General features: G+C 44.9%; 1 protein-coding gene across 1 annotated transcript in view; it reads left to right on the plus strand.

Annotated features, from left to right (window-relative positions):
- LOC142908119 (putative carboxypeptidase X1) overlaps window positions 1–18983 on the plus strand; it is a gene marked incomplete at its 3' end in the record, with an annotated part of 62024 nt that extends 43041 nt beyond the window's left edge. The window contains exons 10-12 of the mRNA XM_076058379.1: window positions 7721–7900; window positions 11259–11390; window positions 18783–18983. Coding sequence (XP_075914494.1) covers window positions 7721–7900; window positions 11259–11390; window positions 18783–18983 — 513 coding nt within the window. The remainder of the gene's footprint in view (window positions 1–7720; window positions 7901–11258; window positions 11391–18782) is intronic.
- Window positions 18984–21743: the final 2760 nt, after the last annotated feature.

The raw sequence follows: 21743 nt of genomic DNA on the forward strand, positions 1-21743 counted from the left end.
TGAGTGAGATGTTGACCCTGACGATGACTGAGTGAGTGAGTGAGTTGTTGACCCTGACGATGTCTGAGTGAGTGAGTGAGATGTTGACCCTGACGATGACTGAGTGAGTGAGTGAGTTGTTGACCCTGACGATGACTGAGTGAGTGAGATGTTGACCCTGACTATGACTGAGTGAGTGAGTGAGTTGTTGACCCTGACGATGAGTGAGTGAGTGAAATGTTGACCCTGACGATGACTGAGTGAGTGAGTTGTTGACCCTGACGATGACTGAGTGAGTGAGTGAGATGTTGACCCTGACGATGACTGAGTGAGTGAGTGAGATGTTGACCCTGACGATGACTGACTGAGTGAGTGAGTTGTTGACCCTGACGATGACTGAGTGAGTGAGTGAGTTGTTGACCCTGACGATGACTGAGTGAGTGAGTGAGATGTTGACCCTGACGATGACTGAGTGAGTGAGTGAGATGTTGACCCTGACGATGACTGAGTGAGTGAGTGAGTTGTTGACCCTGACGATGACTGACTGAGTGAGTGAGATGTTGACCCTGACGATGACTGAGTGAGTGAGTTGTTGACCCTGACGATGACTGAGTGAGTGAGTGAGATGTTGACCCTGACGATGACTGAGTGAGTGAGTGAGATGTTGACCTTGACGATGTCTGAGTGAGTGAGTGAGATGTTGACCTTGACGATCACTGAGTGAGTGAGTTGTTGACCCTGACGATGACTGAGTGAGTGAGATGTTGACCCTGACGATGACTGAGTGAGTGAGTGAGTTGTTGACCCTGACGATGTCTGAGTGAGTGAGTGAGATGTTGACCCTGACGATGACTGACTGAGTGAGTGAGATGTTGACCCTGACGATGACTGAGTGAGTGAGTGAGTTGTTGACCCTGACGATGACTGAGTGAGTGAGTGAGTTGTTGACCCTGACGATGACTGAGTGAGTGAGTTGTTGACCCTGACGATGACTGAGTGAGTGAGATGTTGACCCTGACGATGACTGAGTGAGTGAGATGTTGACCCTGACGATGACTGAGTGAGTGAGTTGTTGACCCTGACGATGACTGAGTGAGTGAGTGAGATGTTGACCCTGACGATGACTGAGTGAGTGAGTGAGTTGTTGACCCTGACGATGACTGAGTGAGTGAGATGTTGACCCTGACGATGACTGAGTGAGTGAGCGAGATGTTGACCCTGACGATGACTGAGTGAGTGAGTTGTTGACCCTGACGATGACTGAGTGAGTGAGTGAGATGTTGACCCTGACGATGACTGAGTGAGTGAGATGTTGACCCTGACGATGTCTGAGTGAGTGAGTGAGATGTTGACCTTGACGATGACTGAGTGAGTGAGATGTTGACCCTGACGATGACTGAGTGAGTGAGTGAGTTGTTGACCCTGACGATGACTGAGTGAGTGAGTGAGTTGTTGACCCTGACGATGACTGAGTGAGTGAGTGAGATGTTGACCCTGACGATGACTGAGTGAGTGAGCGAGATGTTGACCCTGACGATGACTGAGTGAGTGAGTTGTTGACCCTGACGATGACTGAGTGAGTGAGTGAGATGTTGACCCTGACGATGACTGAGTGAGTGAGTGAGTTGTTGACCCTGACGATGACTGAGTGAGTGAGATGTTGACCCTGACGATGACTGAGTGAGTGAGTGAGATGTTGACCCTGACGATGACTGAGTGAGTGAGTTGTTGACCCTGACGATGACTGAGTGAGTGAGTTGTTGACCCTGACGATGACTGAGTGAGTGAGTGAGTTGTTGACCCTGACGATGACTGAGTGAGTGAGTTGTTGACCCTGACGATGACTGACTGAGTGAGATGTTGACCCTGACGATGGCTGAGTGAGTGAGTGAGTTGTTGACCCTCACGATGACTGAGTGAGTGAGTGAGATGTTGACCCTGACGATAAGTGAGTGAGTGCGTTGTTGACCCTGACGATGACTGAGTGAGTGAGTTGTTGACCCTGACGATGACTGAGTGAGTGAGTGAGATGTTGACCCTGACGATGACTGAGTGAGTGAGTGAGATGTTGACCCTGACGATGACTGAGTGAGTGAGATGTTGACCCTGACGATGACTGAGTGAGTGAGATGTTGACCCTGACGATGTCTGAGTGAGTGAGATGTTGACCCTGACGATGACTGAGTGAGTGAGTGAGATGTTGACCCTGACGATGACTGAGTGAGTGAGTGAGATGTTGACCCTGACGATGACTGAGTGAGTGAGTGAGATGTTGACCCTGACGATGACTGAGTGAGTGAGTTGTTGACCCTGACGATGACTGAGTGAGTGAGTGAGTTGTTGACCCTGACGATGACTGAGTGAGTGAGTGAGTTGTTGACCCTGACGATGACTGAGTGAGTGAGTTGTTGACCCTGACGATGACTGAGTGAGTGAGTTGTTGACCCTCACGATGACTGAGTGAGTGAGTGAGATGTTGACCCTGACGATGACTGAGTGAGTGAGTTGTTGACCCTGACGATGACTGAGTGAGTGAGTGAGTTGTTGACCCTGACGATGAGTGAGTGAGTGAGATGTTGACCCTGACGATGACTGAGTGAGTGAGTGAGATGTTGACCCTGACGATGAGTGAGTGAGTGAGTTGTTGACCCTGACGATGAGTGAGTGAGTGAGTGAGTTGTTGACCCTGACGATGAGTGAGTGAGTGAGATGTTGACCCTGACGATGACTGAGTGAGTGAGTGAGATGTTGACCCTGACGATGAGTGAGTGAGTGAGTTGTTGACCCTGACGATGAGTGAGTGAGTGAGTTGTTGACTTCCTCTCCTCGTGATCATCGCTTGGAAATTTTTTCCTCCGGATCCTCCTCCGTTGTTTTTTTGTATTTTCTCCCTCCACGTTTGGAATCGAAATCGCTGAGAGTTGATGATGACGATGATGATGATGATGACGTTGATGATGATGGTGACATCATCACTGCAGCTTAGAGCTTTAGTATGGGTCTCTATGTGTCTCTATGTGTCTCTATGAGTCTCTATGTGTCTCTATGAGTGTGTGTCTCTATGAGTGTGGGTCTCTATGAGTATGTGTCTCTATGAGTCTCTATGAGTGTGGGTCTCTATGAGTATGGGTCTATATGAGTGTGGGTCTCTATGAGTATGGGTCTCTATGAGTGTGGGTCTCTATGAGTGTGGATCTCTATGTGTCTCTATGAGTATGGGTCTCTATGAGTGTGGGTCTCTATGAGTATGGGTCTCGATGTGTCTCTATGAGTGTGTGTCTCTATGAGTGTGGGTCTCTGTGAGTATGGGTCTCTATGTGTCTCTATGAGTATGAGTGTCTATGAGTATGGGTCTATATGAGTATGGGTCTCTATGAGTATGGGTCTCTATGAGTATGGGTCTCTATGTGTCTCTATGAGTGTGTGTCTCTATGAGTGTGGGTCTCTATGAGTATGGGTCTCTATGAGTGTGGGTCTCTATGAGTGTGGGTCTCTATGTGTCTCTATGAGTGTGTGTCTCTATGAGTGTGGGTCTCTATGAGTATGAGTCTATATGAGTATGGGTCTCTATGAGTATGGGTCTCTATGGGTCTCTATGAGTATGGGTCTCTATGAGTGTGGGTCTCTATGAGTGTGGGTCTCTATGAGTGTGGATCTCTATGTGTCTCTATGAGTATGGGTCTCTATGAGTGTGGGTCTCTATGAGTATGGGTCTCGATGTGTCTCTATGAGTGTGTGTCTCTATGAGTGTGGGTCTCTGTGAGTATGGGTCGCTATGTGTCTCTATGAGTATGAGTGTCTATGAGTATGGGTCTATATGAGTATGGGTCTCTATGAGTATGGGTCTCTATGAGTGTAGGTCTCTATGTGTCTCTATGAGTGTGTGTCTCTATGAGTGTGGGTCTCTATGAGTATGGGTCTCTATGAGTGTGGGTCTCTATGAGTGTGGGTCTCTATGTGTCTCTATGAGTGTGTGTCTCTATGAGTGTGGGTCTCTATGAGTATGAGTCTATATGAGTATGGGTCTCTATGAGCATGGGTCTCTATGAGTGTGGGTCTCTATGAGTATGGGTCTATATGAGTATGGGTCTCTATGAGTATGGGTCTCTATGGGTCTCTATGAGTATGGGTCTCTATGAGTGTGGGTCTCTATGGGTCTCTATGAGTATGGGTCTCTATGGGTCTCTATGAGTATGGGTCTCTATGGGTCTCTATGAGTATGGGTCTCTATGAGTGTGGGTCTCTATGGGTCTCTGTGAGTATGTGTCTCTATGAGTATGTGTCTCTATGAGTATGAGTGTCTATGAGTATGGGTCTCTATGGGTCTCTGTAAGTATGGGTCTCTATGAGTGTGTGGGTCTCTATGAGTGTGTGGGTCTCTATGAGTATGGGTCTCTATGAGTGTGTGTCTCTATAGGTCTCTATGAGTGTGTGTCTCTATGGGTCTCTATGAGTATCGGTCTCTATGGGTCTCTATGAGTATGGGTCTCTATGAGTGTGGGTCTCTATGAGTATGGGTCTCTATGAGTGTGTGTCTCTATGAGTGTGGGTCTCTATGAGTATGGGTCTCTATGAGTGTGGGTCTCTATGAGTGTGTGTCTCTATGTGTCTCTATGAGTGTGTGTCTCTATGAGTGTGGGTCTCTATGAGTATGAGTCTATATGAGTATGGGTCTCTATGAGTATGGGTCTCTATGAGTGTGGGTCTCTATGAGTATGGGTCTCTATGAGTATGGGTCTGTATGGGTCTCTATGAGTATGGGTCTCTATGAGTGTGGGTCTCTATGAGTATGGGTCTCTATGAGTATGGGTCTCTATGGGTCTCTATGAGTATGGGTCTCTATGGGTATCTATGAGTATGGGTCTCTATGAGTGTGGGTCTCTATGGGTCTTTGTGAGTATGTGTCTCTATGAGTATGGGTCTCTATGAGTATGAGTGTCTATGAGTATGGGTCTCTATGAGTATGTGTCTCTATGGGTATGGGTGTCTATGAGTATGGGTCTCTATGGGTCTCTGTGAGTATGTGTCTCTATGAGTATGGGTCTCTATGAGTATGAGTGTCTATGACTATGGGTCTCTATGAGTATGTGTCTCTATGAGTATGGGTGTCTATGAGTATGGGTCTCTATGGGTCTCTGTGAGTATGGGTCTCTATGAGTGTGTGGGTCTCTATGAGTGTGTGGGTCTCTATGAGTATGGGTCTCAATGAGTGTGTGGGTCTCTATGAGTGTGTGGGTCTCTATGAGTATGGGTCTCTATGAGTATGGGTCTCTATGAGTGTGTGTCTCTATAGGTCTCTATGAGTGTGTGTCTCTATGGGTCTCTATGAGTATGGGTCTCTATGGGTCTCTATGGGTCTCTATGAGTGTGGGTCTCTATGAGTATGGGTCTGTATGAGTATGGGTCTCTATGGGTCTCTATGAGTATGGGTCTCTATGAGTATGGGTCTCTATGAGTATGGGTCTCTATGAGTGTGGGTCTCTATGAGTATGGGTCTCTATGTATGAATGTCTATGAGTATGGGTCTCTATGAGTATGGGTCTCTATGAGTGTGGGTCTCTATGAGTATGGGTCTCTATGTATGAATGTCTTATGAGTATGGGTCTCTATGAGTATGGGTCTCTATGAGAATGGGTCTCTATGGGTCTCTATGAGTGTGTGTCTCTATGAGTGTGGGTCTCTATGAGTATGGGTCTCTATGAGAATGGGTCTCTATGGGTCTCTATGAGTATGGGTCTCTATGAGTATGGGTCTCTATGTGTCTCTATGAGTGTAGGTCTCTATGAGTATGTGTCTCTATGAGTATGGGTCTCTATGGGTCTCTATGTATGAATGTCTTATGAGTATGGGTCTCTATGAGTTTGGGTCTCTATGGGTCTCTGTGAGACTCATAGAGACCCATAGAGACCCACAGAGACCCAGAGACTACATTTAGAACCATAGAGACCCACTGAGTAAATAGATGGTGGTTGTGGTGGTTGTGGTGGTTGTAGTGGTTGTGGTTGTAATGATTGTTGTAGTGGTGATTGTGGTTGTTGTGGTTGTTGTGGTCGTGATGGTGGTTGGTGTGGTGGTTGTGGTGGTTGTGATAGTTGTTGTTGTAGTGGTTGTTGTTGTATTGGTTATTGTTGTTGTAGTGGTTGTTGTTGTAGTGGTTGTTGTAGTGGTTGTTGTCCTTGTTGTCGTTGTAGTGGTTGTTGTTGTGGTTGTTGTTGTAGTGTTTGTTGTTGTAGTGGTTGTTGTAATTGTTGTTGTCGTTGATTTTGTTGTAGTGGTTGTTGTTGTTGTCGTTGTTGTAGTGATTGTTGTTGTAATGGTTGTTGTAGTGGTTATTGTTGTTGTTGTAGTGGTTGTTGTAGTGTTTATTGTTGTTGTAGTTGGTGTTGTAGTAGTTGTTGTTGTAGTGGTTGTTGTTGTAGTGGTTGTTGTTGTAGTGGTTGTTGTTGTGATTGTTGTAGTGGTTGTTGTAATGGTTGTTGTAGTGGTTGTTGTAGTGGTTGTTGTAGTTGTTGTTGTTGTAGTGGTTGTTGTTGTAGTGGTTGTTGTAGTGGTTGTTGTTGTAGTAGTTGTTGTAGTGGTTGTTGTAGTGGTTGTTGTTGTTGTTGTAGTGGTTGTTGTAATGGTTGTTGTAGTGGTTTTTGTTGTAGTGGTTGTTGTTGTAGTGGTTGTTGTAGTGGTTGTTGTTTAGTGGTTTTTGTAATGGTTGTTGTAGTGGTTGTTGTTGTAGTGGTTGTTGTAATGGTTGTTGTAGTGGTTGTTGTTGTAGTGGTTGTTGTAGTGGTTGTTGTAATGGTTGTTGTAGTGGTTGTTGTTGTAATGGTTGTTGTAATGGTTGTTGTAGTGGTTGTTGTAATGGTTGTTGTAGTGGTTGCTGTTGTAGTGGTTGTTGTAATGGTTGTTGTAGTGGTTGTTGTAATGGTTGCTGTAGTGGTTGTTGTTGTAGTGGTTGTTGTTGTAGTGGTTGTTGTAGTGGTTGTTGTTGTAGTGGTTGTTGTTGTAGTGGTTGTTGTTGTAGTGGTTGTTGTAGTGGTTGTTGTTTAGTGGTTGTTGTAGTGGTTGTTGTAGTGGTTGTTGTTTAGTGGTTGTTGTAATGGTTGTTGTAGTGGTTGTTGTTGTTGTTGTTGTCTTAGTGCTTGTTGTAATGGTTGTTGTAATGGATGTGGTTGTTGTAGTGGTTGTTGTAGTTGTTGTAGTGGTTGTTGTAGTGGTTGTTGTAGTGGTTGTTGTTGTGATTGTTGTAGTTGTTCTTGTAGTGGTTGTTGTTGTAGTGGTTGTTGTTGTAGTGGTTGTTGTAGTGGTTGTTGTTTAGTGGTTGTTGTAGTGGTTGTTGTTTAGTGGTTGTTATAGTGGTTGTTGTTGTAATGGTTGTTGTAGTGGTTGTTGTTGTTGTTGTCTTAGTGCTTGTTGTAATGGTTGTTGTAATGGATGTGGTTGTTGTAGTGGTTGTTGTAGTTGTTGTAGTGGTTGTTGTAGTGGTTGTTGTAGTGGTTGTTGTTGTAATGGTTGTTGTAGTGGTTGTTGTTGTAGTATTTGTTGTAATGGTTGTTGTAGTTGTTGTTGTTGTCGTTGTCGTAGTGGTTGTTGTAGTGGTTGTTGTTGTAATGGTTGTTGTAGTGGTTGTTGTAGTTGTTGTTGTTGTTGTTGTAATGGTTGTTGTAGTGGTTGTTGTAATGGTTGTTGTAATGGTTGTTGTAGTGGTTGTTGTAGTTGTTGTTGTTGTCGTTGTTGTCGCGTCCGAGAGGGCTCCGAGCTCGCTGGCTGGGCCGAGGGCCGCTGGACCCGTGACGGCATCGACCTGAACCACAACTTCGCCGACCTCAACTCCGTGCTGTGGGATGCCGAGGATCGCGACGTCATCCCTCGCGAGTTCCCCAACCACTACATCACGGTCCCCGAGTGGTACTCGGGGCCCAACTCCACGGTCAGCACACGCGTGTCACACACACACACACGTGTCGCACACACGTGTCACACACACGCGTGTGTGTGTCACACACACACACGCGTGTGTGGTTGTGATGGACACAACCACAACTCCAGCGCTGTCCTACCAGACAGTCTCGCCCCCTTCACCTGATGAAGGCCGCTTGTGTTGTGGCCGAAACGTCGTGAGAATATTATTGTGTTATTTTATTTTATCAATTTATTATTTTATTCTCATTCTACGTGACTTTACCGAAAGAACCAAAGAAGATGAATCATTGCAGTCACGAAAGCTTTAAATCGAAAAATTAAATTATTATTCTTGGTTCTTTCGGTAAAGTCACCACCACGTTAGAAGGGGAAACAATAAAATAATAAAAATATAAAACAATAAAATTATTGTAAAACAATAAAATTATTATTCTTGGTTCTTTCGGTAAAGTCACCACCACGTAGAAGGGGAAACAATAAAATAACAAAAATATAAAACAATAAAATTCTCACCACGTTTCGACTGACGTTAAAAAATAACCGCCACTTTTTGTAAAATTTTCTTGCCGTGGTTTCTCGTGTTGCAGTCGAAACGTCGTGAGGATCTTATCGTTTTACATTTTTATTATTTTATTGTTTCCCTTCTACGTGGTGGCGACTTTACCGAAAGAACCAAGAATAATAATTTTATTGTTTTACAATAATTTTATTGTTTTATATTTTTATTATTTTATTGTTTCCCCTTCTACGTGGTGGCGACTTTACCGCAAAGAACCAAAGAATTTGAATCCCTGCAGTCATGAAAGCTTTAAATCAATATACAACCTCGACCAGTTAAGGCTTTTGCCTGGTTTAATGACATCCTTCCAAAGATTGCTCAATTTGTATCCATCTTGCGTCTATGTTTACATCTACCTGGATGGCTCCTTGAACAGACCTTTGATACTCTTAGTTCTTTCGGTAAAGTCACGTTGAAGGGAAACAAGAAAATAATAAAAATATATATAAAAAACCAACACACCTGAGGACGACCGTTTGTGTTATGGTCGAAACGTCGTGAGATTTTTTTTATTGTTTTATATATATTTTTTATTTTTTTGTTGTTTCCCTTCAACGTGACTTTTACCGAAAGAACTAAGAATGAGTGGCGGTTTGCATCGATTTATTTATTTTTAAACGGTGTTTGTATTTATTTATATTAAAAACGTTTTTTAAAAATAAAGAAACAAATACAAACCGCCACTTCTTTCAAATGCTTCTTGCCGTTGGGTTTTTCGCACCTGATGACGACCGTTTGCGTTACGGTCGAAACGTCGTGAGAATTTTTTTGATTGTTTTATATTTTTTATTATTTTATTGTTGTTCCCCTTCAACGTGACTTCACCGAAAGAGCTAAGAATATCAAAGGTCTGTTCATGGAGCCATCCAGGTAGATGTAAACATAGACGCAAGATTTACATTATGAGACCTCCTTTGCCAGAAACAAGATATAGGAATAGGTTTTACCCTTTTAACTGGCACAAAAACTGACACCTTTATTCAAGGCATCATGTTTGCAATAACCACAACACAAGCAGTCAAAATGCAAACAAAAAAGACAACTCTGATAATAATATCAAGGACAGTGCATATTATTATCAGAGTTGTCTTTTTTGTTTGCATTTTGACTGCTTGTGTTGTGGTTATTGCAAACATGATGCCTTGAATAAAGGTGTCAGTTTTTGTGCCAATTAAAAGGGTAAAACCTATTCCTATAGACGCAGGATGGATACAAATTGAGCAATCTTTGGAAGGATGTCATTAAACAAGGCAAAAGCCTTAACTGGTCGTGGTCGTATTTTGATTTAAAGCTTTCGCGACTGAAGGGTTTCATATAGTTTTATATAGAGTTTCATATATATATATTTATAAAATAGTTTTATATATATTTTAATTGTTTCATTGCTTCTCCTTCAACGGTGACTTTTACCGGACAGAGCTAAGGATACGGATTGCCTGCATTCGCGAACGCTTCAGATCAAAGTTCAGACCTTTGGCAGTGGCACCTAAGATTTGCGGAGCGCCCGGGGGTCTCAGCATCACTGCGAGCCCCACCACGTTACGTGACAGTGGTCAGCCACGGCGGAGGCATTGGCCCTGCCGTGTTCCGGATCTGCCTTGCGTCCGCGAAGACGGTCCCAGACGTGTCGTTTGCCTTTCCCCCCCCGATGCAACCGCTGCCGCAGGTACAACTCAGGTCCGTGAGCGCCAGGGTTTTGCGCGAGGTCCTTCACAGATGCGATCGGAGCACGGATTTTGCGTGGCGTGTCGGCTGGGACGTGGATCTTGCGTTTGTTTGAGATTTCAGGGAATATTTTTGGTAGCGCCTGCTACGAATGGTAACGTGATGGTTTTGATGGGCTTGTCCGGAGGCTGTTGATCCATTGTTTGGAGAAACAGCTTTGCTAATGATGCGGTTCCTGGTGAACGTGTTCCAGTTCACTGGCTAGGTGCTCTTGGTCGTAAATGCAGTGGGCCCTATGGTGTGATTGAATACAGGATACAAAAATCCGTGATCTAATCACATCTGTGAAGGATGTGTACTGTGTGTGTGTGTACTGTGTATTGTGTGTACTTTGTGTGTGCTGTGGGTGTACTGTGTACTGTGTGTGTACTGTGTATTGTGTGTACTTTGTGTGTGTACTGTGGGTGTACTGTGTACTGTGGGTGTGTACTGTGTGTGTACTGTGTGTGAGTACTGTGGGTGTGTACTGTGTGTACTGTGTGTGAGAACTGTGGGGGTGTACTGTGTGTGTGTACTGTGTGTGTGTACTGTGTGTGTACTGTGTGTACTGTGTGTGTGTACTGTGTGTGTGTACTGTGTGTGTGTACTGTGTGTGTAGTGTGTGTGTACTGTGTGTGTGTACTGTGTGTGTACTGTGTGTGTACTGTGTGTGTGTGTACTGTGTGTGTGTACTGTGTGTGTACTGTGTGTGTGTGTACTGTGTGTGTACTGTGTGTACTGTGTGTGTACTGTGTGTGTGTGTACTGTGTGTACTGTGTGTGTAATGTGTGTGTGTGTGTACTGTGTGTGTACTGTGTGTACTGTGTGTGTACTGTGTGTGTGTACTGTGTGTGTACTGTGTGTGTGTACTGTGTGTGTGTGTACTGTGTGTGTACTGTGTGTACTGTGTGTGTACTGTGTGTGTGTGTACTGTGTGTGTGTGTACTGTGTGTGTGTGTACTGTGTGTGTACTGTGTGTACTGTGTGTGTGTGTACTGTGTGTGTACTGTGTGTACTGTGTGTGTACTGTGTGTGTACTGTGTGTGTACTGTGTGTACTGTGTGTGTACTGTGTGTGTACTGTGTGTGTACTGTGTGTGTAGGTGGCTCCAGAAACTCGAGCCGTCATTGCGTGGATGGAGAGGATCCCGTTTGTGCTGAGCGCCAACCTACACGGAGGGGAGCTGGTAGTCTCATACCCCTTTGACATGGCCCGCTCCTACTGGGCAACACAGGTGGGTACTGTGTGTGTACTGTGTGTGTGTGTACTGTGTACTGTGTGTGTGTGTACTGTGTGTGTACTGTGTGTGTGTACTGTGTGCTGAGCACCAATCTACACGGAGGGGAGCTGGTAGTCTCATACCCCTTTGACATGGCCCGCTCCTACTGGGCAACACAGGTGGGTACTGTGTGTACTGTGTGTGTGCGTACTGTGTGTGTGTGTACTGTGTGTGTACTGTGTGTGTGTACTGTGTGCTGAGCACCAATCTACACGGAGGGGAGCTGGTAGTCTCATACCCCTTTGACATGGCCCGCTCCTACTGGGCAACACAGGTGGGTACTGTGTGTGTACTGTGTGTGTGTACTGTGTGTGTGTACTGTGTGTGTACTGTGTGTGTGTACTGTGTGTGTGTGTGTGTACTGTGTGTGTGTACTGTGTGTGTGTACTGTGTGTGTGTACTGTGTGTGTACTGTGTGTGTACTGTGTGTGTGTACTGTGTGTGTGTACTGTGTGTGTACTGTGTGTGTACTGTGTGCTGAGCACCAATCTACACGGAGGGGAGCTGGTAGTCTCATACCCCTTTGACATGGCCCGCTCCTACTGGGCAACACAGGTGGGTACTGTGTGTGTACTGTGTGTGTGTACTGTGTGTGTGTGTACTGTGTGTGTACTGTGTGTGTGTACTGTGTGTGTGTACTGTGTGTGTGTGTACTGTGTGTGTACTGTGTGTGTGTACTGTGTGTGTGTGTGTGTACTGTGTGTGTGTACTGTGTGTGTGTACTGTGTGTGTGTACTGTGTGTGTACTGTGTGTGTACTGTGTGTGTGTACTGTGTGTGTGTACTGTGTGTGTACTGTGTGTGTACTGTGTGCTGAGCACCAATCTACACGGAGGGGAGCTGGTAGTCTCATACCCCTTTGACATGGCCCGCTCCTACTGGGCAACACAGGTGGGTACTGTGTGTGTACTGTGTGTGTGTACTGTGTGTGTGTACTGTGTGTACTGTGTGTGTACTGTGTGTGTACTGTGTGTACTGTGTGTGTACTGTGTGTGTGTGTACTGTGTGTGTGTGTACTGTGTGTGTACTGTGTGTACTGTGTGTGTGCGTTGTGTGTGTGTACTGCGTGTGCTGTGCGTGTGTACTGTGTGTACTGTGTGTGTACTGTGTGTGTGTACTGTGTGTGTGTACTGTGTGTGTGTGTACTGTGTGTGTACTGTGTGTGTGTACTGTGTGCTGAGCACCAATCTACACGGAGGGGAGCTGGTAGTCTCATACCCCTTTGACATGGCCCGCTCCTACTGGGCAATACAGGTGGGTACTGTGTGTACTGTGTGTGTGTGTACTGTGTACTGTGTGTGTGTGTACTGTGTGTGTACTGTGTGTGTGTACTGTGTGCACTGTGTGTGTACTGTGTACTGTGTGTGTATTGTGTGTGTGTACTGTGTGTGTACTGTGTGTACTGTGTGTGTACTGTGTGTACTATGTGTACTGTGTGTGTGTGTACTGTGTGTGTACTGTGTGTGTACTGTGTGTGTGTACTGTGTGTACTGTGTGTACTGTGTGTGTGTGTACTGTGTACTGTGCACTGTGTGTGTGTGTACTGTGTGTGTACTGTATGTGTGCGTTGTGTGTGTGTACTGTGTGTGTACTGTATGTGTGCGTTGTGTGTGTGTACTGTGTGTGCTGTGCGTGTGTACTGTGTGTACTGTGTGTGTACTGTGTGTGTGTACTGTGTGTGTGTACTGTGTGTACTGTGTGTGTACTGTGTACTGTGTGTACTGTGTGTGTGTACTGTGTGCTGAGCGCCAACCTACACGGAGGGGAGCTGGTAGTCTCATACCCCTTTGACATGGCCCGCTCCTAATGGGCAACACAGGTGGGTACTGTGTGTACTGTGTGTGTGTACTGTGTGTACTGTGTGTGTGTGTACTGTGTGTACTGTGTGTGTACTGTGTGTGTGTGTACTGTGTGTACTGTGTGTGTGTGTACTGTGTGTACTGTGTGTGTGTACTGTGTGTGTGTACTGTGTACTGTGTGTGTGTACTGTGTGTGTACTGTGTGTGTGTACTGTGTGTGTACTGTGTGTGTGTGTGCTGTGTGTGTGTACTGTGTACTGTGTGTGTGTACTGTGTGTGTACTGTGTGTGTGTACTGTGTGTGTACTGTGTACTGTGTGTGTGTACTGTGTGTGTACTCTGTGTGTGTACTGTGTGTGTACTGTGTGTGTGTGTACTGTGTGTACTGTGTGTACTGTGTGTGTACTGTGTGTACTGTGTGTGTGTGTACTGTGTGTACTGTGTGTGTGTACTGTGTGTGTACTGTGTGTGTGCGCTGTGTGTGTGTACTGTGTGTGCTGTGTGTGTGTACTGTGTGTGTACTGTGTGTGTGTACTGTGTGTGTGTACTGTGTGTGTACTGTGTGTGTGTACTGTGTGTGTACTGTGTGTGTGTACTGTGTGTGCTGTGTGTACTGTGTGTGTGTACTGTGTGTGTACTGTGTGTGTACTGTGTGTGTGTACTGTGTGTGTACTGTGTGTACTGTGTGTGTGTACTGTGTGTGTACTGTGTGTGTACACTGTGTGTGTACTGTGTGTACTGTGTGTACTGTGTACTGTGTGTGTACACTGTGTGTGTACTGTGTGTGTACTGTGTGTGTGTACTGTGTGTGTACTGTGTGTGTGTGTACTGTGTGTACTGTGTACTGTGTGTACTGTGTGTGTGTACTGTGTGTACTGTGTGTACTGTGTGTGTGTACTGTGTGTACTGTGTGTACTGTGTGTGTACTGTGTGTACTGTGTGGGTGTACTGTGTGTACTGTGTGTACTGTGTGTGTACTGTGTGTACTGTGTGTGTGTACTGTGTGTGTGTACTGTGTGTACTCTGTGTGTGTGTGTGTGTGTACTGTGTGTACTGTGTGTGTACTGTGTGTGTACTGTGTGTGTACTGTGTGTGTGTGTACTGTGTGTGTACTGTGTGTGTGTACTGTGTGTACTGTGTGTGTACTGTGTGTGTACTGTGTGTACTCTGTGTGTACTGTGTGTGTACTGTGTGTGTTTACTGTGTGTGTACTGTGTGTGTACTGTGTGTACTGTGTGTATACTGTGTGTGTACTGTGTGTACTGTGTGTACTGTGTGTGTACTGTGTGTGTACTGTGTGTACTGTGTGTGTACTGTGTGTGTACTGTGTGTGTTCTGTGTGTGTACTGTGTGTACTGTGTGTGTACTATGTGTGTGTACTGTGTGTGTACTGTGTGTACTGTGTGTGTACTGTGTGTGTACTGTGTGTGTACTGTGTGTACTGTGTGTGTACTGTGTGTGTACTGTGTGTGTACTGTGTGTACTGTGTGTACTGTGTGTGTACTGTGTGTGTGTACTGTGTGTGTACTGTGTACTGTGTGTACTGTGTGTGTACTGTGTGTGTACTGTGTGTGTACTGTGTACTGTGTGTGTACTGTGTCTGTACTGTGTGTGTGTACTGTGTGTGTATGTGTGTACTGTGTACTGTGTGTACTGTGTGTGTACTGTGTGTGTACTGTGTGTGTGTACTGTGTGTGTATGTGTGTACTGTGTGTACTGTGTGTATGCACTGTCTGTGTACTGTGTGTACTGTGTGTGTACTGTGTATATACTGTGTGTAATGTGTGTGTACTGTGTGTACTGTGTGTGTACTGTGTGTGTACTGTGTGTACTGTGTGTGTACTGTGTGTGTACTGTGTGTACTGTGTGTGTGTGTGTACTGTGTGTGTACTGTGTGTACTGTGTGTACTGTGTGTGTGTACTGTGTGTACTGTGTGTGTACTGTATACTGTGTGTACTGTGTGTGTGTGTGTACTGTGTGTGTACTGTGTGTGTGTACTGTGTGTGTACTGTGTGCTGTGTGTGTACTGTGTGTGTACTGTGTGTACTGTGTGTGTACTGTGTGTGTACTGTGTGTACTGTGTGTGTACTGTGTGTGTACTGTGTGTGTGTACTGTGTGTGTGTACTGTGTGTGTGTACTGTGTGTGTACTGTGTGTGTACTGTGTGTGTGTACTGTGTGTACTGTGTGTACTGTGTACTGTGTGTGTGTACTGTGTACTGTGTGTGTACTGTGTGTACTGTGTGTGTACTGTGTGTACTGTGTGTGTACTGTGTGTGTACTGTGTGTGTGTACTGTGTGTACTGTGTACTGTGTGTGTGTACTGTGTACTGTGTGTGTACTGTGTACTGTGTGTACTGTGTGTGTGTACTGTGTACTGTGTGTGTACTGTGTGTACTGTGTGTACTGTGTGTGTACTGTGTGTGTACTGTGTGTACTGTGTGTGTACTGTGTGTGTGTACTGTGTGTGTACTGTGTGTGTACTGTGTGTGTACTGTGTGTGTGTACTGTGTGTGTACTGTGTACTGTGTGTACTGTGTGTGTGTACTGTGTACTGTGTGTGTACTGTGTGTACTGTGTGTACTGTGTGTGTACTGTGTGTGTGTACTGTGTGTACTGTGTGTGTACTGTGTGTGTACTGTGTGTGTACTGTGTGTGTACTGTGTGTACTGTGTGTACTGTGTGTGTACTGTGTGTACTGTGTGTGTGTACTGTGTGTACTGTGTGTGTGTACTGTGTGTACTGTGTGTGTACTGTGTGTGTACTGTGTGTGTGTACTGTGTGTGTACTGTGTGTACTGTGTGTACTGTGTGTGTACTGTGTGTGTACTGTGTGTGTGTACTGTGTGTGTACTGTGTGTACTGTGTGTACTGTGTGTGTACTGTGTGTGTACTGTGTGTACTGTGTGTACTGTGTACTGTGTGTACTGTGTGTACTGTGTACTGTGTGTGTGTACTGTGTGTGTGTACTGTGTGTGTGTACTGTGTGTGTACTGTGTGTGTGTGTACTGTGTACTGTGTGTGTACTGTGTGTACTGTGTGTGTGTGTACTGTGTGTACTGTGTGTGTACTGTGTGTGTACTGTGTACTGTGTGTGTGTACTGTGTGTGTGTACTGTGTGTGTACTGTGTACTGTGTGTGTGTGTACTGTGTGTGTGTACTGTGTGTGTGTGTGTACTGTGTGTGTACTGTGTGTACTGTGTGTGTGTGTGTACTGTGTGTACTGTGTGTGTACTGTGTGTGTACTGTGTACTGTGTGTACTGTGTGTGTGTGTGTACTGTGTGTACTGTGTGTGTACTGTGTGTGTACTGTGTACTGTGTGTGTGTACTGTGTGTGTGTACTGTGTGTGTGTGTGTGTGTACTGTGTGTACTGTGTGTGTGTACTGTGTGTGTACTGTGTATACTGTGTGTGTACTGTGTGTGTGTACTGTGTGTGTACTGTGTGTACTGTGTGTGTACTGTGTGTACTGTGTGTGTACTGTGTGTACTGTGTGTGTACTGTGTGTACTGTGTGTGTACTGTGTGTGTGTACTGTGTGTACTGTGTGTGTACTGTGTGTGTGTACTGTGTGTACTGTGTGTACTGTGTGTGTGTACTGTGTGTACTGTGTGTACTGTGTGTGTGTACTGTGTGTACTGTGTGTGTACTGTGTGTGCTGTGTGTGTACTGTGTGTGTACTGTGTGTGTACTGTGTGTACTGTGTGTGTACTGTGTGTGTACTGTGTGTACTGTGTGTGTACTGTGTGTGTACTGTGTGTACTGTGTGTGTACTGTGTGTGTACTGTGTGTACTGTGTGTGTACTGTGTGTACTGTGTGTGTACTGTGTGTACTGTGTGTGTACTGTGTGTACTGTGTGTACTGTGTGTGTACTGTGTGTGTACTGTGTGTGTACTGTGTGTACTGTGTGTGTACTGTGTGTGTACTGTGTGTATACTGTGTGTGTACTGTGTGTACTGTGTGTGTACTGTGTGTGTACTGTGTGTGTACTGTGTGTGTACTGTGTGTACTGTGTGTGTACTGTGTGTACTGTGTGTGTACTGTGTGTGTGTACTGTGTGTGTACTGTGTGTACTGTGTGTACTGTGTGTGTGTACTGTGTGTGTGTACTGTGTGTGTACTGTGTGTGTACTGTGTGTACTGTGTGTGTACTGTGTGTACTGTGTGTACTGTGTGTGTGTGTGTACTGTGTGTGTGTACTGTGTGTGTGTACTGTGTGTGTACTGTGTGTGTACTGTGTGTACTGTGTGTACTGTGTGTGTGTGTACTGTGTGTGTGTACTGTGTGTGTGTACTGTGTGTGTGTACTGTGTGTGTGTACTGTGTGTGTGTACTGTGTGTGTGTACTGTGTGTGTACTGTGTGTACTGTGTGTGTACTGTGTGTGTACTGTGTGTGTGTACTGTGTGTGTACTGTGTGTGTACTGTGTGTGTACTGTGTGTGTGTACTGTGTGTGTACTGTGTGTACTGTGTGTGTGTACTGTGTGTGTACTGTGTGTGTACTGTGTGTACTGTGTACTGTGTGTGTACTGTGTGTACTGTGTGTGTACTGTGTGTGTACTGTGTGTGTACTGTGTGTACTGTGTGTACTGTGTGTGTACTGTGTGTACTGTGTGTGTGTACTGTGTGTGTACTGTGTGTGTACTGTGTGTACTGTGTACTGTGTGTGTACTGTGTGTGTGTACTGTGTGTGTACTGTGTGTACTGTGTGTGTGTACTGTGTGTACTGTGTGTGTGTACTGTGTGTGTACTGTGTGTGTATTGTGTGTACTGTGTGTGTACTGTGTGTACTGTGTGTGTACTGTGTGTACTGTGTGTGTGTACTGTGTGTACTGTGTGTACTGTGTGTATACTGTGTGTGTACTGTGTGTACTGTGTGTACTGTGTGTGTACTGTGTGTGTACTGTGTGTGTACTGTGTGTACTGTGTACTGTGTGTACTGTGTGTACTGTGTGTGTGTACTGTGTGTACTGTGTGTGTGTACTGTGTGTGTACTGTGTGTACTGTGTGTGTACTGTGTGTACTGTGTGTGTGTACTGTGTGTACTGTGTGTACTGTGTACTGTGTGTGTACTGTGTGTGTACTGTGTGTGTGTACTGTGTGTGTACTGTGTGTACTGTGTGTGTACTGTGTGTGTACTGTGTGTGTACTGTGTGTGTGTACTGTGTGTGTGTACTGTGTGTACTGTGTGTGTACTGTGTGTGTGTACTGTGTGTGTACTGTGTGTGTACTGTGTGTGTGTACTGTGTGTGTACTGTGTGTGTACTGTGTGTGTACTGTGTGTACTGTGTGTGTACTGTGTGTACTGTGTGTGTACTGTGTGTGTACTGTGTGTGTACTGTGTGTGTACTGTGTGTACTGTGTACTGTGTGTACTGTGTGTACTGTGTGTGTACTGTGTGTGTACTGTGTGTGTACTGTGTGTACTGTGTGTACTGTGTGTGTGTACTGTGTGTACTGTGTGTGTACTGTGTGTGTGTACTGTGTGTGTGTACTGTGTGTACTGTGTACTGTGTGTGTGTACTGTGTGTGTACTGTGTGTACTGTGTGCCAGGAGCTGACCCCCACGGCTGACGATGGCTTCTTCCGCTGGCTGTCCACGGTCTACGCCACGACGCACGGCTCCATGGCCAGCGCCCAGCGCCGCGTCTGTCACTGCGACGTCTTCCAGGGCGGCATCGTCAACGGGGCAGAGTGGCACACCGTGCCGGGGAGTGCGTGTGGCATAGAGCACACACACACACTACACTACATACTACACTACATACACCACACACATACACATATACACACCACGTACATACATACACACATACATACACACATACATACACACATACATACATACACACACCACACAATGGGGCTGAGTGGCACACCGTGCCGGGGAGTGCGTGTGGCATAGAGCACATACACACACTACACTACATACTACACTACACTACATACACCACACACACTTACTACACTACATACTACACTACACTACATACACCACACACATACACATATACACACATACACACACACCACGTACATACACACACCACACACTACACTACATACATACATACACACACACCACACACATACATACATACTACACATACACACACACATACACTACATACTACACTACACTACATACACCACACACATACATACACTACACTACATACATACTACACTACATACACCACACATATACACACATACACACATACACACACACATACACCACACATACACACACACCACATACATACACACATACATACATACACCACACACATACATACATACTACACTACACACACCACACACATACACATATACACACATACACACACACCACGTACATACACACACCACACACTACACTACATACATACACACACACACACATACATACACACACCACACACATACATACATACACCACACAATGGGGCTGAGTGGCACACCGTGCCGGGGAGTGCGTGTGGCATAGAGCACATACACACACTTACTACACTACATACTACACTACACTACATACACCACACACACACTACACTACATACATACTACACTACATACACCACACATATACACACATACACACATACACACACACACATACACACACACCACACACACTACACTACATACTACACTACACACACCACACACATACACATATACACACATACACACACACCACGTACATACACACACCACACACTACACTACATACATACACACATACACACATACATACACACACCACACACATACACACATACACACACACCACGTACATACACACACCACACACATACACACATACACATACTACTACTACACACACACACACACCACATACATACATACACACATACTACACATACACACACATACATACACACATACATACACCACATACATACACACACACATACACACATACATACATACTACACACACACCACGTACATACACACACACATACATACACACACCACATACATACATACACACATACACCACACATACACACTTACTACACATACACACACACCACATACATACACACATACATACATACACCACACACATACATACATACTACACTACACACATACACCACATACATACATACACACATACATACACACATACATACATACATACTACACTACACACACACACTACACTACATACTACACTACACATACATACACACACATACATACACACACACATACACACATACACACACTTACTACACTACATACTACACTACACACACCACACACATACACATATACACACATACACACACACCACGTACATACACACACCACACACATACACACATACACACACACCACGTACATACACACACCACACACATACACACATACTACTACTACACACACACACACACCACATACATACATACACACATACTACACATACACACACATACATACACACATACATACACCACATACATACACACACACATACACACATACATACATACTACACATACACACACACCACGTACATACACACACACATACATACACACACCACATACATACATACACACATACACCACACATACACACTTACTACACATACACACACACCACATACATACACACATACATACATACACCACACACATACATACATACTACACTACACACATAAACCACATACATACATACACACATACACACACACATACATACATACACACACCACACAATGGGGCTGAGTGGCACACCGTGCCGGGGAGTGTGTGTGGCGTAGAGCACACCACACACACTACACTACATACTACACTACACATACACACACACACATACACACATACACACCACACATACATACTACACTACATACACCACACACACACACCACACCACGTACACTACATACATACACACATACACACACACACATACACCACACATACACACACACCACACACACTTACTACACTACATACTAGACTACACACACCACACACATACACATATACACACATACACACATACACACACACCACGTACATACACTACATACACACCACACATACACATACATACACACGCCACGTACATACACACACATACATACACACACACCACGTACATACATACTACACTACATACACCACACACATACACACATACACTCCACACATACACACACACACACCACGTACATACATACTACACTACATACACCACACACATACACACATACACACCACACATACACACACACACACCACGTACATACATACTACACTACATACACCACACACATACACATATACACACCACACATACACACACACACACACCACGTACATACACACATACTACACATACACACATACACACACCACGTACATACACACTTACAAACTTACACACTTACACTTACTACACATACACATACACCACACACACACTACACTACATACATACACACTTACTACACATACACCACACAT

The sequence above is a fragment of the Petromyzon marinus genome (genome assembly GCF_048934315.1).
Source record: "Petromyzon marinus isolate PM22_M1 ecotype Great Lakes invasive population chromosome 70 unlocalized genomic scaffold, UKy_Petmar_22M1.pri1.0 chr70_unloc.4, whole genome shotgun sequence".
Classification (NCBI taxonomy): domain Eukaryota; kingdom Metazoa; phylum Chordata; class Hyperoartia; order Petromyzontiformes; family Petromyzontidae; genus Petromyzon; species Petromyzon marinus.